The sequence below is a fragment of the Antechinus flavipes genome, chromosome 2 (genome assembly GCF_016432865.1).
Source record: "Antechinus flavipes isolate AdamAnt ecotype Samford, QLD, Australia chromosome 2, AdamAnt_v2, whole genome shotgun sequence".
In the NCBI taxonomy this organism is placed as follows: Eukaryota; Metazoa; Chordata; class Mammalia; order Dasyuromorphia; family Dasyuridae; genus Antechinus; species Antechinus flavipes.
In genome coordinates, this window is record NC_067399.1 from 147,067,098 (window position 1) to 147,083,625 (window position 16,528).

The 16,528-nt window shown below is 39.2% G+C and overlaps 2 protein-coding genes across 4 annotated transcripts in view; both read right to left on the minus strand.

The window, feature by feature from the left end:
- NCAPH (non-SMC condensin I complex subunit H) overlaps positions 1-5,516 on the minus strand; it is a 52,563-nt gene extending 47,047 nt beyond the window's left edge. For 2 of the 3 annotated variants that reach the window (XM_051975758.1, XM_051975756.1), the window contains exons 1-2: positions 5,406-5,516; positions 2,778-2,913 (exon numbers count right to left, since the gene is read on the minus strand). In XM_051975758.1, the coding sequence (XP_051831718.1) occupies positions 2,778-2,787 (10 nt within the window). In that variant the 5' untranslated portion in view covers positions 2,788-2,913; positions 5,406-5,516. Of the gene's footprint in view, positions 1-2,777; positions 2,914-5,338 lie in introns of all 3 variants that reach the window. The other variant, XM_051975757.1, reaches the window with a different exon arrangement.
- Positions 5,517-10,881: 5,365 nt separating this feature from the next.
- On the minus strand, positions 10,882-15,879 carry ITPRIPL1 (ITPRIP like 1). The gene is made up of 2 exons (XM_051975759.1): positions 15,710-15,879; positions 10,882-14,526 (listed from the first exon to the last, which is right to left on the minus strand). Exon 2 carries the CDS (start codon positions 14,510-14,512, stop codon positions 12,833-12,835), a length of 1,680 nt encoding a protein of 559 aa, XP_051831719.1. The 5' UTR covers positions 14,513-14,526; positions 15,710-15,879; the 3' UTR covers positions 10,882-12,832.
- Between the last annotated feature and the right edge of the window lie 649 nt (positions 15,880-16,528).

A 16,528-nucleotide genomic window follows, 5' to 3' on the forward strand; every position in this document is an offset into this window, starting at 1 on the left:
ATTTTTGCCTTCATTCTAAATCTGATTTTTCTTTTCTTCTTTTTTTTTTAATTATAGCTTTTTATTGACAGAACCCATGCCTGGGTAATTTTTTACAACATTGTCCCTTGCAATCACTTCTGTTCCAACTTTTTCTTTCCCTCCCTCCACCCCCTCCTCTAGATGGCAGGCAGTCTTATATATGTAAACATTTTAAAGTATATCCTAGATATAATATATATGGGCAGATCCATACAGTTCTCTTGTTGCACAAGAAGAATTGGATTCAGAAGATAAAAATATCCTGGGAAGAAAAACAAAAACGCAAACAGTCCACATTCATTTCCCAGTGTTTTTTCTCTGGGTGTAGCTGATTCTGCCCATCATCGATCAATTGGAAATGAATTGGATCTTCTCTTTGTCAAAGATATCCATCAGAATTGATCATCATATAGTACTGTTGTTGAAGTGTATAATGATCTCCTGGTTCTGTTCATTTCACTCAGCATCACCTCATGTAAGTCTTTCCAAGCCTCTCTGTATTCATCCTGCTGGTCATTTACAAAACAATAATATTCCATAACATTCGTATACCACAATTTACCCAATCATTCTCCAATTGATGAGCATCCATTCATTTTCCAGTTTCTAGCCACTACGAAAAGGGCTGCCATAAACATTTTGGCACATACAGGTAGGTAGGTCCCTTTCCCTTCTTTAGTATCTCTTTGGGATATAAGCCCAGTAGTAACACTGATGGATAAAAGGGTATGCACAGTTTGATAACTTTTTGAGCATAATTCCAAATTGTTCTCTGGAATGGTTGGATTTGTTCACAACTCCACAAACAATTGCATCAGTTTGCAACAATACAAAGTCCCAGTTTTCCCGCATCTCCTCCAACATTCAGCATTATCTTTTCCTCTCATCTTACCCAATCTGATAGGTGTGTAGCAGTATCTCAGAGTTGTCTTAATTTGTATTTCTCTGATCAATAGTGATTTGGAACACCCTTTCATGTGAGTAGAAATAGTTTCAATTTAAGCATCTGAAAATTGTCTGTTCATATCCTTTGACCATTTATCAATTGAAGAATGGCTTGTAAATCTGATTTTTCTTGTGCAGCAAGATAATTGTATAAATATGTATACACATATTGTATTTAACATATACATAACATATTTAACATGAAGTGGACTACCTGCCATCTAGGGGAGGGGGTGTAAGGGGAAGAAGGGGAAAAACTGGAACAGAAGGTTTTGCAAGGAAGGTTGAAAAATTACCCATGCATATGTTCTGTAAATAAAAAGCTATAATTAAAAAAAGGGGGGGGGGGGGGGAAATAACATCACCACCTATATTGTAAAGATCTAATAATTTTTACAAAGTACTTGACATGGTGCTTAATAAATGCTTGCTCTTTTCTTCATTCCCTTCCAGAGAAGTCTGATGAATAATTTTCACTATGGGCTCATGTGAAGACAGATAATACTATCATTACTAATATAAAAACCTCATTTTACACTACTGATGTCAGGGGAGAAGAGGAATAAGATTCAGAGTCCATAGAAACTATGTTCTATGTAGCAAATTGTATCTAATTGAGATTTAGGGAATATGATTTAACCTATGATTCATGTGAAATTGGAGAATAACAAAGTTATCACCAAGATAATACACTATGATCCCTCATGGCAGGGACTGTCTACTGCTTCCTTTTTTGGGTATTTCTACTACTTAGTACAGTGGCTGATATATAATAGGTACTTAAAAAATGTTTATTCAGTTGATTATAGTTAGTACCAGTCTTATTTGATACAATATTAATTAAACCATTAGCATAACTGACTATATCAATAACCAAAATAACAGAAATCATATGAAAATAATGAGCTTCAGCCTAACAGTTCTCTGTTGTATGGGAAGTGAGAGGAAAAGAAAAATATTGGAGAAAGATCAGATACTGCCGCCAACAAGTGCTCTGTTAAAACTTCTCATGGAAGAGGCTCAAAGTTTTGGACAGAAGAAAAAATCCTTGGCAAGACCTTAAAATGAGGAGTCTTCATTCTACCTCTGAAAGCAAAACTACTCAGGAGTAGAGAAAGACTTCTACACCAAAATAACCTAGAGTTTATGGTTTCCTAATATTGACTATATGGAGGGGATGCTTACAAAACATCAATGTTAGATAGTTTTCCCTGAAAGCCTCAAAGATCTCAAATCCAGGCACATGCTAAGACCTCTTTACTGACTTTAAATTCAAACTTCAAAGAGTTGTTGACACCAAAATTAGTTTTCTCCTGGAAATTCTGAACACTTTTCACTGTGCATGAAGCAATGATCTTAGACTTCTAGGAATATATTAAAAATATAAAATTAACAGACAAGGATGGGATCTATTTACATTTGAAAATTATTCTTCTGGGAAACTAGGCCACTTGAATGGAATTTGTTGCTTGGTTTAGTTATGCCCGATAGGGCTTAAATATGTCAGATTGCTATATAACTCATATATCAGTAATGAGCAATCTTAATACAAAAGGAATAAGGAAATGCACTTCAGGCTGCCCTCTATCCCCAACTTTCCTTGGAGAGATGGGGGAACCAGAGATGGAATATTTCATAAGTTGTCATTTATGATTACTTGTTAGTTGGTTTTGCTTAACAGATTTTTCTTTATAAGGCTTACAAAATGGTGAGGAGTATAGCCAAAAAAATAACTATGAAAAACAGAAGATATCAAAAAGTTTTATTTTTTTTCTTTTTAATATACATCTTTTTATTGGATCCAAACTTACCTGCAATCATTTGTCCTTGGTCCAAATCACCATGAATAATACAAAAAGCACTGGACTTGAAATTATTAGGTTCTGGCTTTACCACTTAGTAGTTGGGAAGTTCACTTCATATCTTTATAAGTCTCAGTTTTCTTATCTGTAAAATGGGGATAACAAGCTTTGTACTAATCAATTAATAGGGTTGTTGTGAACAAAGTATTTTGTAAAGTGTAACACATTATACAAATGTGAGTAATTTTTATATCAAAACCTAGGTTTGCCCACCCCACCCACAGACTTTACTCTTTTATTGAATTTAGTATAATGTAGTAATGAGAGGGGGTACTAGGTAGCACAGTGGAAGGGTCACAAGCCTAGAATCAGGAAAACCTAACTTCAAATCTGACTTCATATACTTATTAGCTGTGGGATCCTGGACAAGTCATTTAACCCTATTTGCCTCAGTTTTCTCATCTGTAAAATGAGCTGAATAAGGAAATGGTAATCCACTCTAGTATATTTGTCAAGAAAAGAACACATGGGGTCACAGAGTAAACTCAAATGACTGAACAATAACAAATGGATAAGTGGCTCTGGATTTGGAGTCAGAAGCTCCAGCTTCTACAATTTCTATCATCATTAGGCCTTAGGCAAACCATTTAATATTTACATTTCCAACTACAAGATTCATAAGAGAACCATTATGTATTGTAGTGTATAAATGTGGGTTACCCAAGGACATATCGCCTAAACTGAAGTTTTAATCTTCTTCATTCTTCCTTATTTAACAGCCCTGAACGCCATCCCTTTCATCATTTTAGCTCTTTGCCTACAGATAGATTCTCTAGTTTGACTATATTTCATTGTCAATTAGCATTTGATGATATTGTGAAATGGCCACTGAATCAAGAATACTCCCTATTTGACTCTGGGCAAAACTTCATTTCCCCTCTTTGTATTCTCACTATTCCTTTATCCTTTGTTATACATAAAGGCATTCAGTGCTTATTCTTCACCTTGCAAACGTTAGAGATGACAGGAGCTGGGCTGATCTGGAGGGAAGCAAGCAAAGAAACAGCAGAGAAGTACCAGCCAGAGCAGGAGCAAACACCAGAGCAGAAATAGGAGCTGATAGAGGGGAATAGTAGAGAGGACCCACCATAAGAGGAAATTTGACTCAATGAGCACTTCCTATGTGTACAGTATTATGCTAGATATTGAGGAAACAAAAAGCCAGTTGAATCCATCTGGAGGAAGAAGGGGGGGAGAGAAAAGATATTTATTAAGCATCTACTACTATTCACCAATCACTGTGCTGAGCCAGCCACTTATTTACCATCTATATGCCAGCCATTATGCTAATGAGTCAGTACAGAAATATTTATGAAATGCCTGCATGCTAGGCATAGTGTGCTTAAGCAATGAGGACACAAAAAAGACAAAAGAAAGTCCCTGAATTCAAACAGTTTACATTCTAAATGTAAAAAGGCAACAAGCAAATAAATAAGTGCAAACAAGTTATATAGAAAGAAGGTATTAGACTAGAAAGGGAAAGGCTTCTTATGATGGGATATTAGTCAAGACTTAAAGAAAGCTATTGTCATCTGATCTTCATAATCCTGTCAGGTAGATGCTATTACTATCCTCATTTTACAGATGAGGAGATTGAGTCACACAGAAAAATTAAGTGATTTGGCAAGGGTCACAGAGTTAGGAAGTGTCTGATAATTTGAACTTGGGTTTCCCAACTTCAGGCACTGCATTACCGTAAAGTTGAGAAAGGAGAAATCAGGAAAAGCTTTGGCGGCTTTGGGCCTAAGGTGGAGGTGAGGAAGAAACAGTAAATTGCCAACTTGAGAAGACACCTGTGCAAAGGCATGGAGAAGGCAATAGTTTGATTTAGGTCAATTTGGTTGAAATGTGGTCCCGGGGAAGGACAGGTAAAACGTTACATTGTTTCTATGTCCTATTTTATATGCCTATATATTCAGAAAAACTGAAGATTTTCAAGTTACCGGGGTTTCCCTAAAGCAAAGAAAGATTGTAACTTCCCAATACTGACTTTCTCCCACACTGTCAGGAGAAATCATCTCCTGCAAAACGGATTCCTGCAATACCTATTTCTATGCCCTCTCCCCTATTTATATTCTCTCTTTACCTATTTTCTCCTTCTTTTTCCCCTCTTGATTTTGTTTATTCAAAAAATACTCGTAATTTTCCCTAATGGTTATAGCGACCCTTCCCCTAAAATCATAATCTTTTTTAAAGCTCGGGCCTTCCAATGCCTGAATGCCCCGCCCCTAGAGAGATCAACAACTCCAATAACCACGCTCCCCAGCTCAAAGAAAACGCGGTCTCCCAAAACCCACCCCCCACGTTTAGCGGACTTTCCGATGACATCAGGCAGGTACTCGCTTTCCTATTGGTTGGCTCGTCCATGCCCCACCCACCACTTGTCGATCCAAAAAGCTCCAGGCTAGAGTCGCCCACCCGCCCTCCACCCAGCCCGATCCGGCCCTGCCCAGTCAACCCAACCCAGGTCCCGCGAGCCTAACGGAACATCGGCTCGCGGGCTAACTCACTTCCCCCAGTCCTCCGCTCCGCACCGAGTACTCCGGCCCTGCCGGATTCCCTGACGTTCTCATTTACCCAGATCAACGTGTCCCATCGAGTCCGATGCTGCTCTTTCCCAAAGACCGATTTGAAAACTCGCGCGCCCAAGAGCCGCCGACTCTGTGTAACGGCCGCGGGTGACGTACATCCGGGGGCGTGGTCAAGGACACAGCCATTTGGGATTGGCCAATCTGGAAGGAGGGGCGGGACGGGGCTGCTTTTGAGGTGGAGCTATCTAAAGGCATTAAATTATGTAAACTGCAGCTGCTGGTTAGTGCTCTTAACAACTCCAAGCGTTTGCTCAAAGTTCTAGAGAAGGGCAGTCCCGGTGCGCAGTCTGAGGACCTGCTTGTTCTTGGGCAATGCTCCGTCACCACGAGCAGGGCTCCTTCAGGGAACATAAATCAGTGCCAATCTGGGTCCCACAGACAACCCCGCGACCCACCACCGACAGTCAACAAACGTTTAGTGAGCGCCTACTGATGTGCCATCTAGGGAGGCTGTGGTGGGTCCTTCGTTTCCGAAGAGGACCAATGACAAGATGCATGATTTTTGGCTTGATCTGGATGTAAGTGAGGCGGAGGTGCCTAAAATCTTCAGCTTCACTTTTTCCTCCAGTCATCGGAAGTCCCGTGGCGAGACAAAAGTCTTGACCACCCTGACGTCCCAGCATACAAAGTAAAAAAACAAAAACAAAACCCAGTCCTTTTCTCAACAGGCTCAAGAGTTTAATGGGGAAGCCCACACGCACACAATTACGTGCCAACCTATAAATAGCTATCTATAAGTAAATATGTAGGTACACGTGCACACAAACGTGAAATGTAGAGTGTCTATGTGAGGAGAACATGCACACCTGTACAAACGTGCACAGAGATACAGAGAGACAATGAGCAAACAATTATGTATAAGATGTGTATACTATATAGACCTATAGGGGAGACAACATGCACACTACATACCAACAATATGTAAAGCTGTATATATTTGTAGGTATACATGAACATAAAGTGTGTGCATTTATGGGGAGACAACATGCAAACGTACAGGTGTGTATCTATACACACATAGACAATGAGCAAACATGTATAAGATGTGTATACTATATAGACATATAGGGGAGACAACATGCACACTACATACCAACAATATGTAAAGCTGTATATATTTGTAGGTATACATGAACATGAAATGTGTGCATTTATGGGGAGACAACATGCAAACGTACAGATGTGTATCTATACACACATAGACAATGAGCAAACATGTATAAGATGTGTATACTATATAGACCTATAGGGGAGACAACATGCACACTACATACCAACAATATGTAAAGCTGTATATATTTGTAGGTATACATGAACATAAAGTGTGTGCATTTATGGGGAGACAACATGCAAACGTACAGATGTGTATCTATACACACATAGACAATGAGCAAACAATTATGTATAAGATGTGTATACTATATAGACCTATAGGGGAGACAACATGCACACTACATACCAACAATATGTAAAGCTCTAAGTATATATTTGTAGGTATACATGAACATGAAATGTGTGCATTTATATGCACATGCAACATGCAAACGTACAGATGTGTATCTATACACACATAGACAATGAGCAAACAATTATGTATAAGAGGTATGTGTATTCTATATAGACACACAGAAGAGACGTACACAATTACTAACAATATAGATGGCTATAGGCATGTATGTAGGTATTGCATATGTAATGTAGTGTGCATTTATGGGGAGACAATATGCAAACATGTGCAAATAGGTGTGTACATATACACACAGAATATAGACAATGAGTAAACAATTATAAGATATGTGTGTATACTACATAGTACACATAGGGGAGACTCACACAGTTACATAATAATATAGGTAGCTATAGGTAGGTATACATAGACACCAAACATGTAGTGTGCATTTATGGATAAACAACATGCAAATGGGCAAACAGATATTTGTATATACATACATAAATATAAATATATAAGAGAATGAGCAATTATGTAGAAAATATATATGTATACTATATAGATACAGGAGGCAATATGCAATTAACAAGATAATACATTTATATATCTTTCTAAATATATAAAGGAGACTACATGTAAAGAAATACAAATACCACCTACATATTGTAAATATAAAGGAAAAGATAACATGCAAACAATTATAAACAAACTATATGTGCGTATATAAAATCCCTCTATTGTTAATTTTTATATATCTGAGTTTTCCAATTTATCATATATATGTATGCATATGTATGATAAATTGGAAATAATCAAAGAGAAGGCACTGGAATTAAGGGGGATCAGGAAAAGCAAGAGGGATTCATTAACTAGAAGAGGGAAATGTGTAATAATTATAAGGGGAGGAGGTCTTAGAGGTCCTATTTTGTGTCATTGATCTCTGGGATATGATGAAGACTGGACTCGGAATTTAATTCAGTCAATAAGCATTTATTAAGCACTCATTAGATTGCTAAACACAGTGCTAAGTGTTGATATTTTTAGATTTAAAAAATGGTGAATTTCAATTAAAGATTAAGAAAAATAAAATTTAACTTTTTTGCCATCTAATTTCACGGGGCCTCTGAAATCTATCCACAAATCCCAAATGAAGAACCCCTGTTGCATTATTTCTGTGAAGGTTCCTGACCTTCTTCCCCCTTTTCCACCTGGCCAAGAACTTTTGCAAATCCCACTGCTTGTCTGTAAACTCCTTAAGGGGCAGAGATCTCATATTATCTAAACTTTACATCTCCCTTAGTGTCTGGCCTTCTTCAGGACTTGGCTCAAATCCAGAATTTCTTCAAGAGGGTTTTCTAGGTTTCTCCCAGCAACTGCCTTTTCCTTTTAGATGACCTTGTATTTATGTTATCTGTATATTATATGTACATAATTTGCATATTCTTTCCCCCATAAAAATGTGAGTTCTTTGCATTCTCACACATTATGGCACAGTGCACTTGGTGCTTAATAACCTTTTATTGACTTGATGACTAATATCTGCACAGAGTAGATGCTAAATAAATGTTTGAATAAAAGCAGTTCTAAGTTGTCTGCCATGACTTTGATGTAAAGAGATCAAAATGAATGGAATCTAGAAGCTTAGGACTGAGAATCCTTTGTTGCTTTCCTAGAATGCTTAAATTTCTCTCTCCAGGCTTTATTTTTCTTTTCCACTTATAAAATAAGGGGTTTGGAGAGATTACTTCTAAGTTCCCTTACTGCTCATCTACATTCACTTAGCTTTCTAAACACACACACACACACACATACATATATATACACACACATTTCTAAACCTATATATGTATATAGGTTTCTAAACCTATTTTGATTTTCTGCTTTAATTACCTTTTAGAGTAATTCTTCCAAAATGTAATTCATGTTTAGAGAGTGTGATATTTGGTTAATCTGTTTTGACACTTGACTGTCTTAGGAGAAGACAAGACTTTTTTCTAGTCTTAGAACTGCCTGCTAGCCTACTACATTGTTCTCTGATGAACTGAATGCAAAGCATATATGTAGATGAAAACTGGAATAGTATTAGAGAAGCCTATGGAGAGCCTGAGTAAGTGTTCATGATGGAGTTAAATGAAACAACACAAGATTCTAAGGCCATACTTTTGCTTGTCCTAACTGATCATTGTTGCAGCTCTGATTAAGAAGAATTCAATACCCAAATGTACAATATTCTCATTACATGTTGTTTCTCACTTTTTGTCCCTCTGCAATGCTTTATTTTTTTTTTATTTTGCATGTAGTCTCCCTTATATGTGAAGAAAAAAATGTATATATTTTTTTCGTAATTGCATGTTGTCTCCCCTGTGTCTATGTAGTATACACGTATTCTATACATAATTGTTTGCTCATTTTCTTTATATATTTATATCTATGCAAATCTGTTTGCAATGTCCGTATGTTTGTCTCCCCATAAAGGCACACTACACAACTATATTATGTTTGTATATACATATGTATACCTACATATATACCTATAGATAGCAAGCTATATTGTTGGTATGTAATTGTGTGCCTGTTGTCTTCCCTATATGTGTCTTTCTAGTATACATATATATCTTATACATAATTGTTCAATGTCTATATATTTATATCTGTGTGTGTATAGCTAAACACCTGTTTGCACATGTTTGCATGTTATCTTTCCAAATATGTTGGTTGGGCTAGAATATGTTACAAAGAATGTAATTATGATGGTTCATTATTAATGTCTGAAACAAAGTACCTCTGAATAAAGAGGCAGTAATTTGCAGAGGGGCAACTCCACAAATATTTTTTAGACTATCAGAAAAATATCATAAAGGTCTCCAGCAAACCCTACCTTAGTCACAAATGGAGTTTCTCTTTCTAATGGAATAATTCAGCCTTGAAATGTCCGTAGCCTGGGTGGAGAATACGCATATTATGCCCTTAAATAACATGCAGTGTCATTTTTGGCTTCTAAACCTTGTCTGACTTGATATTGCTATTTCATGACATAAAACATTAAGTCTGTAATAAGACAACTTTGGAAGTGCATTGGCAGTCATCCTGGTTTACAAGCAAATATTTTTTTTGTTTTCTGCATTGAGGAATTCCTGCTCCATTAAGCAATGGGTTAAGAACCAACAATTCACATCTCCCATGATTGCCAAATAATAACTACCCTCCCTTATAGTGTGTATGAACCACATATTTTTCAAAATTAAAATGAGCATCATCCCCATTTTATATGGATGAACTGAAACAAAAAAGAGCTAAGTGACTTGCCTCATTAATGACAGAAAATGTTGACTGGATACCAAATCTTACCAGGTTCTTTCCAGTAACACCTTGTGACTTTTCTAGATGTAATTGTAACCAGTCACCCATAAAAGAATAACTCTGTGTCCTACACATAAATCTTTTAAGCCTTAAAAGTTTTGGAGGGTCTTTTGGGGTTTTTTGTGATGGAAATCTCTATGCTCTGTATCATTAAAACTATTAGTAACTATGTCCTTCTATTCATCTTTTTATTTTCCTATACCCCTTTTCCACACCCTCTGTTCCACCCAAGCTTTGCTGACTGTTTCTTTTGTTTCCTTCACCCACTCATAGTTTTATAATCTCTTTCATGACTCCTATAACACTGGAAATAACCACCTAAAATACTCTACCAGTTTCATTCTTTCTCTATGGACTGATGCTTAATAGTTCTTATAAATACTGTTTGTGGTCAATTAGGCCTTTTAATTTTGCAAAGATTATGTGTTTGTGGCACCAAAGAAATTATTCATAGCACAATAACAATATTCTGTGTTTAACTTTCATATTTGCTCTTTCTTGGCCCCTGGCCATACCCATTAGGAAATCTACAAGGCAAACTGGTATAAAGTACATTGTGAAATGCCAACATGTGCTGGGAGGTACTTGGTGGTATTTCGAGTTAGGCATGTGTAATGTTGGCCTGATATGTTTAGTATAAAAAGGAGGCAGATTTGTATAGAAAATAGTTTACTTTATTGGTTCAAAAATAAAACATGACAAATTATTTTCAACTCCACAGAACAAGTGTATGTGTGTGTATGCCTAAAAAAAATAACAAACTTCTCCCACCATTATAAAACTATCACAACTTCAAAGAAATTCATGGCATGTCCCAGAAGGTATCATATAAAAAAAAAGAGCCACCCCCTGGACTACGAAGATCAATGTGACTTAGCATTGAACTTTGGCAAATATTTTGAACCATTTTGTGTTACTGGAATGATAGTCCCAGAGAAGCTAAACAACATCTGACACTCTGTGATAGTATTTATGACACATCAGCCACATTTTCACAGATAGTATTTTATGATAAGAGTGAGGAAGAAATAGCATGTATAGTCTCTGACTAGGATCCCCACCCTCATACTTTTCCCCACAAACCTATATAAATTAATACCTGAGGCTTCAAAAGGCTGAAGAAAACCCATAACCTCTTTAGAACCAATACTTTCTTGTTAGCAAGCCTGGGTTTCTTATGACCTCACCTTTGAAAAACCTATAATGTTTAGGTCATTCTTCAGTCTGAATTTAAAAAGAAAATAAAAGAATTACCAAATTAAGGAAAAGCAGAGGTGCATAAGGGCAGTCTTGAAGAGATAAGGGGTACTAGAGATTAAAAACTCAAGTTTCTTTCCATGTAGAGAGTTCTTAACTCTATAGCAATTATTGATTTAATTGTTGGTTATCTCTTGAAATTGAGAGAGATGTTCTTCAATAATAACACTACATAGCAGTCATTAATCTTAGTGACTCTGTTTTTAAAAGATCCTCAAGTAGTCTCTATTGCTTGTAAGCACTAGAAAAGTAGTCTGATGCTGTCTATGGCATCAATTAAAATATGTTAATTACTTTAGCCATACAGTATATTATTAACTTCAGAATCTTATACCTTCAACAACAGTTTGGGTATTTCCTCCATATGTAGCTCACAAGCTATTCATATGTTCTTGAGCATGTGATCTCCCCAGTGTGAAGAGACCTTCCTCTGATTCTTTTAACAACAATGTTGAAGAAATAATGCTAATATATGATTTGGTTAGGACTGGTGATATGTCAAAGATATGATAGCTAGAAAACTTACAGTCATAACTGGAAAACGCAACAAAGAAGGAAATGTTTTATTTCTTGGTTGCATTTTAAAAATATTGAAGATGGCGCAATGGATAGAGCACCGGCCCGAGTTCCTCAGACACTTAACACTGCCTAGCTGTGTGACCCTGGGCAAGTCACTTCACCCCAATTGCCTTAGCAAAAAAAAGCAAAAAATAAAATAAAAATATTGAAGATAAGGAACACTCAGGTAGGAAAAGTTGGATCTTAAAATTTGTGAATTTGAAATCAAAAAACCTGACAGCATTTGCTTGGAATAAAGTGATCTCAAGGAATTATTCCAGTAACAAATAGGTCTCATTTACTTAAGTGCTTTATATGGTTAAAAAGCACTTTGCAGAATATGATCAGTTTTGATACAAATTAGATAGATCTGTTTGCCTAAGGGAATCAGTTCAAAGGAAAAACTAGGTAAGGTGCATAAATAGAAACTGGCTAAAATGGTATTCTCTCAGGCTCTCCCCCATTTTCAGTACAAATGTTTGTAACTCCTCAGAGCCTGTTTTCTTTCTAGATCTCAATTGAAAGAAGATGTGGTCATGTGTACCTGTGGATTCCTGGTCTCCTTTTGATCATGTTGTGAATCATGTCAGTTAAAAAAAAACACTTAGAAGTCACAGCCTAGGTTAGTTAGTGCTAGGTAAGGTATACCGTAATTTCACCAAGTGCCTTCTCCTGTTCCCTACCCTCACGAGAAGTCAGCAGGCACAGGCACTGGCACTGACTGCCAGACATCTGAAAAACAGACGCTGTGGGAGCCCAGAAAATCAGAAATCCCATTTTAATGGCCTTTACATGACCCTACCAGATAGTGGTAAGCCGGGCAAAGATTTCACCTGGGTCACAAGGTCATGGAACTCTGTCACTGCCTTTGAGTGTGCCGCAGAGTCCAGTTCGAGGTGCCGAAAGAGATTGACAGGCTTGGCACTCCGAAAGTTCTTGGGGACTGGGATGGTAAGGGGTAGAAAGGTGTTTCCGATCAGGAAGTGATAAAGACATCTCTCCTGTAGCCCACGGCCAAGGTACCAGAGGATGTCCTGGAGCCGTTGGGGAAATAGTTCGGGCTTCCAGTCAGTGAGAGGCAGCCGCAGCAAGAGGTGCATGAGGGCAGTCTTGAAGTGGTAAGGGGTGAGAATGGGTTGATGTAGCCCGTGGGGCGGGGCCTTGAGGCTCTGGAGGTATGAAATGATCTGGAGGCACTTGAGATGACAAGTCTTCTCTGGGGCAAATCGGCCAACCAGCTTCAGGAACAGGTGCTCACAGGCTGCAAAAGACTCAGGCCAGTCCACGCTAGTCAGCTTGTCATGTTCGGGTGACTGACTCACAAAATACACCAGAGAGTCATCCCGTTGCACTGCCAGGACCAAGTTGATTAAGAGAAACCGACCTGAGCGGTAGTCCAGCCTCAGTTTACAGGAGGTGACGGAAGGAGGGAGGCTAAGCTTAAAGTCGTATTTGTGGGCCACGAGGGCCCAGGCATTCCCCAACATGCTTCGGAACCAGTACAGGGTCTTGTACACATCCAGGTTGGAGCCAGTACAGAAGTTGGACTTCAGGGTGTTGGTGGGCTTGCCACCACTGGTGTGGTCCCAGTGGTGGACAAGACACAGCACATCCCCCAGAAGCTTTTCTCGCTTGCACACGCACTCGGACTCCACCACCACCCGGCCACAGCGGAGGAGGCCAGACTCCACGGTTCTCATGTCTAGGTGGAACGAGTTGCTTTGCGGGGCAGATATGGGCACCAGCACCTCAAACCGGTGAGCGTCTTGGCCGATGCCCCACTTCTCAAAGGCGGGACCTATGCCCAGGCAGTCCTCCAACTGGGGGTGTATCTCCCTCCTGCCCAGCACTTGACAGGCTTCTACCAAGTCATCCACAAAGCTCTCCACAAATTCGCAAGTACTAGGCAGGTCTCGGGTGGTGCTTTGGAGGTTCTGTTCAAAAAAGGAATCCAAGTCTTCCTGCTTAGGAAAGTCAGACAGCCAACTGCAGGTAGTAACAGTCTCCCCAGTGGTTTCCTCCTCTTCCTCATCACTGCTGGAGTCAAAAGCTGGCTCATGTTGCATATTCTGCCGGAGAAGTTCAAAGAGCAGAAACAGACCAAAAAGCCCTGCGTTCCACAGGTTCCCCAGCATCCAGCCCAGCGGCCCTTTGGGACCTTCCGATTGGAATGCCCAGGCCTTCTCCGAATCTTCCGATAAGACGTTGCTCTCCTTGCTGGTTTTTTCCTCGTTGATTTCTTCATGTTTTTCTTCCTCAATTTCTATTGGTTTCCAGATTGCCTGCTGCATCTCCTCCTCTCGAGTTCTCTCTTCAAACTCCAGCTCCAGCTGCCGCATCTCTTCGATCATTACCTTCTCCAGTTGTCTGCTTCGGGACAGTGTGTCCAGGTCCATCCGGTCACTGACAAGAATCAGGTGCTGGACCACATACATCACCGCCACAAACAGGAAGCTTATCATAGCCATGGAGGCCACTGCATCTGGAGAGGCAGGAGGGTGGGGGAGTAAGTAGTGATCTTCTGAGCTTGTTTTCTCTCCACTTGCATATTCCCCAGATACCTGTACCCTAAAATCATGGATGATGACTACATGCTCAGGAAAGGGAAAGGAATATTCTATAGCTTGGACTAGACAGATAGGGGCTACCTTCCTATGATGAATTCTCTCTGCATTAAAAAGAATAGGGGTAAAGGAATATGATTTTTTTGGTATATATATAGTTTTCTTCTACATGGTTCGGAGAATAGTTAGACCTCCCAACGTGGGGAGGCAGGTAATTTTTCCATTCCTTTGTAATCTGGGTGGGTATCCTCACGGTAGGGTAGTCTCACCCAACCATAGAAGTCCACCACAGAAACTAGATATGCCCTGCTAATCCTACTGACTTTCTTCCCCCTGGCAAAAAGGCATTGAATCTGCCCAGACAAGTACTTTTCCCACCTCCAGGCAACCTAACCTATGATTGTTTGGTGGCATTTCCTTTCTGACATCATAACCTCCTGTCTGCCTAAGCTGTGACATCACAATTGCCCTGCTTATCCACCTCCAGCTTAGCCTTGAAGTTTCACTTGCATCTCTATCTACAGCCAGTGGTAGCCTCTACAGACAGTACTCACAGCCTCCTCTACGGCTTGCTGCCAAGTTGTGCCCTCTTGGGGCTTTTGGACCCCATCTACGTACACGGACTCTGGCACTAAGTCCAAGAAGCTACTTGAGGAATCTTGCTGCTTAGGGCTTTTTCTAACAGTTTGATCTGTAAATGAAAGCAGAAGCCCATTTTCCTACCTGGAGGAGCAGAGGGAAAAAGCATCTATCTCCACTAATTAATCACGAGGATTTTAGGGAATGCTGTATTATATATGAAATAGCTAAAGAAAGGCTATGGGAAATGTGTGTGTGTATATGTATGTGTGACTCCCAAGTCCTCTGATAACTTTCTTCCCATTTGGAAACTGAAATTGCTATTTCTCATCTCCGTTTCCAAGGGTCCCATTATAATTTACGAAAAGCCTAAGGATCTTATGCTCAAAGTAGAATGATACACATCCTTAGCCATCCTACTTCCCCTTTCATAGGACTTTCTAAGGCACACACCCTGAACCACATTCCTGAGGCAATGATCCCATCACAAAGTTACTCTTAAAAGGGCCAGGATTTACTTACAGTCCGTGAAATCACAAGCATACTTCTTAAAGAAACAGAGTAGCCTCAACCTTCATGATTCCCAATATCCTTTGCCTTATCTGTCCATAGCTTTCTCCAGCCTTGGATGAATCTGCCAGATGGAGTCTCTTTGGCCGTTTCCAGGGACTGTTCCACGGTGTATACATGTGTGTGTTGCTTACAAGATAGGCATTGTACCTGGTTTAAAAAAAAAGGAGGGGGGGCCCCTCCCAGGAGCTGGCTGCTTCAATGGAAATCTTATTCCTCTGATACCAGACAGAAGCTATGCTCCGCCTAGCCCACTGCTCCACCCTCCATTTCTCACGGACACATGATCTTGCTTTCTGGGCTCATTCTTTTACACATCTGGCCAGCTGCCCAGTCATATACAAGCTCCTCCCATGCATAAATCTAGATCACCAAGTGACAATGGGAAAGAATTTGGCCAAGATAAAGGGGAAATTAAAAGATATATTTGTGCTGCAATAAGTAGCATTACATATTCTATATTCTGTTCACAATCCAGTATTATTTTCAGAGTTTGTGAAAAGAAGGCTCAGGGATCTAAAGGAAAATTGCCAAACTTACTTGACCAGGGAATATAGTTTATCTTCCAATTGCTCAAATATCTTGTTGTTCCAGTAGGGGCCAGTGTGGGGATGAAAATTCATTAAGCTATCTATCCTTCCTATGGCCTCCTAAGCATGAGCATCAAAACTTCCTTCTGTTATAACACCAGATGATAATCAGCAATAGACAAAAAATTGAGAGATAACATGTTCTCATTAATTAAAAGAAAAAAAAACACTAAATGATAAA

Excerpts from the sequence above, each read along its gene's own strand:
- ITPRIPL1 (XM_051975759.1), bottom strand. The coding sequence starts at position 14,512 with ATGGCTATGATAAGCTTCCTGTTTGTGGCGGTGATGTATGTGGTCCAG.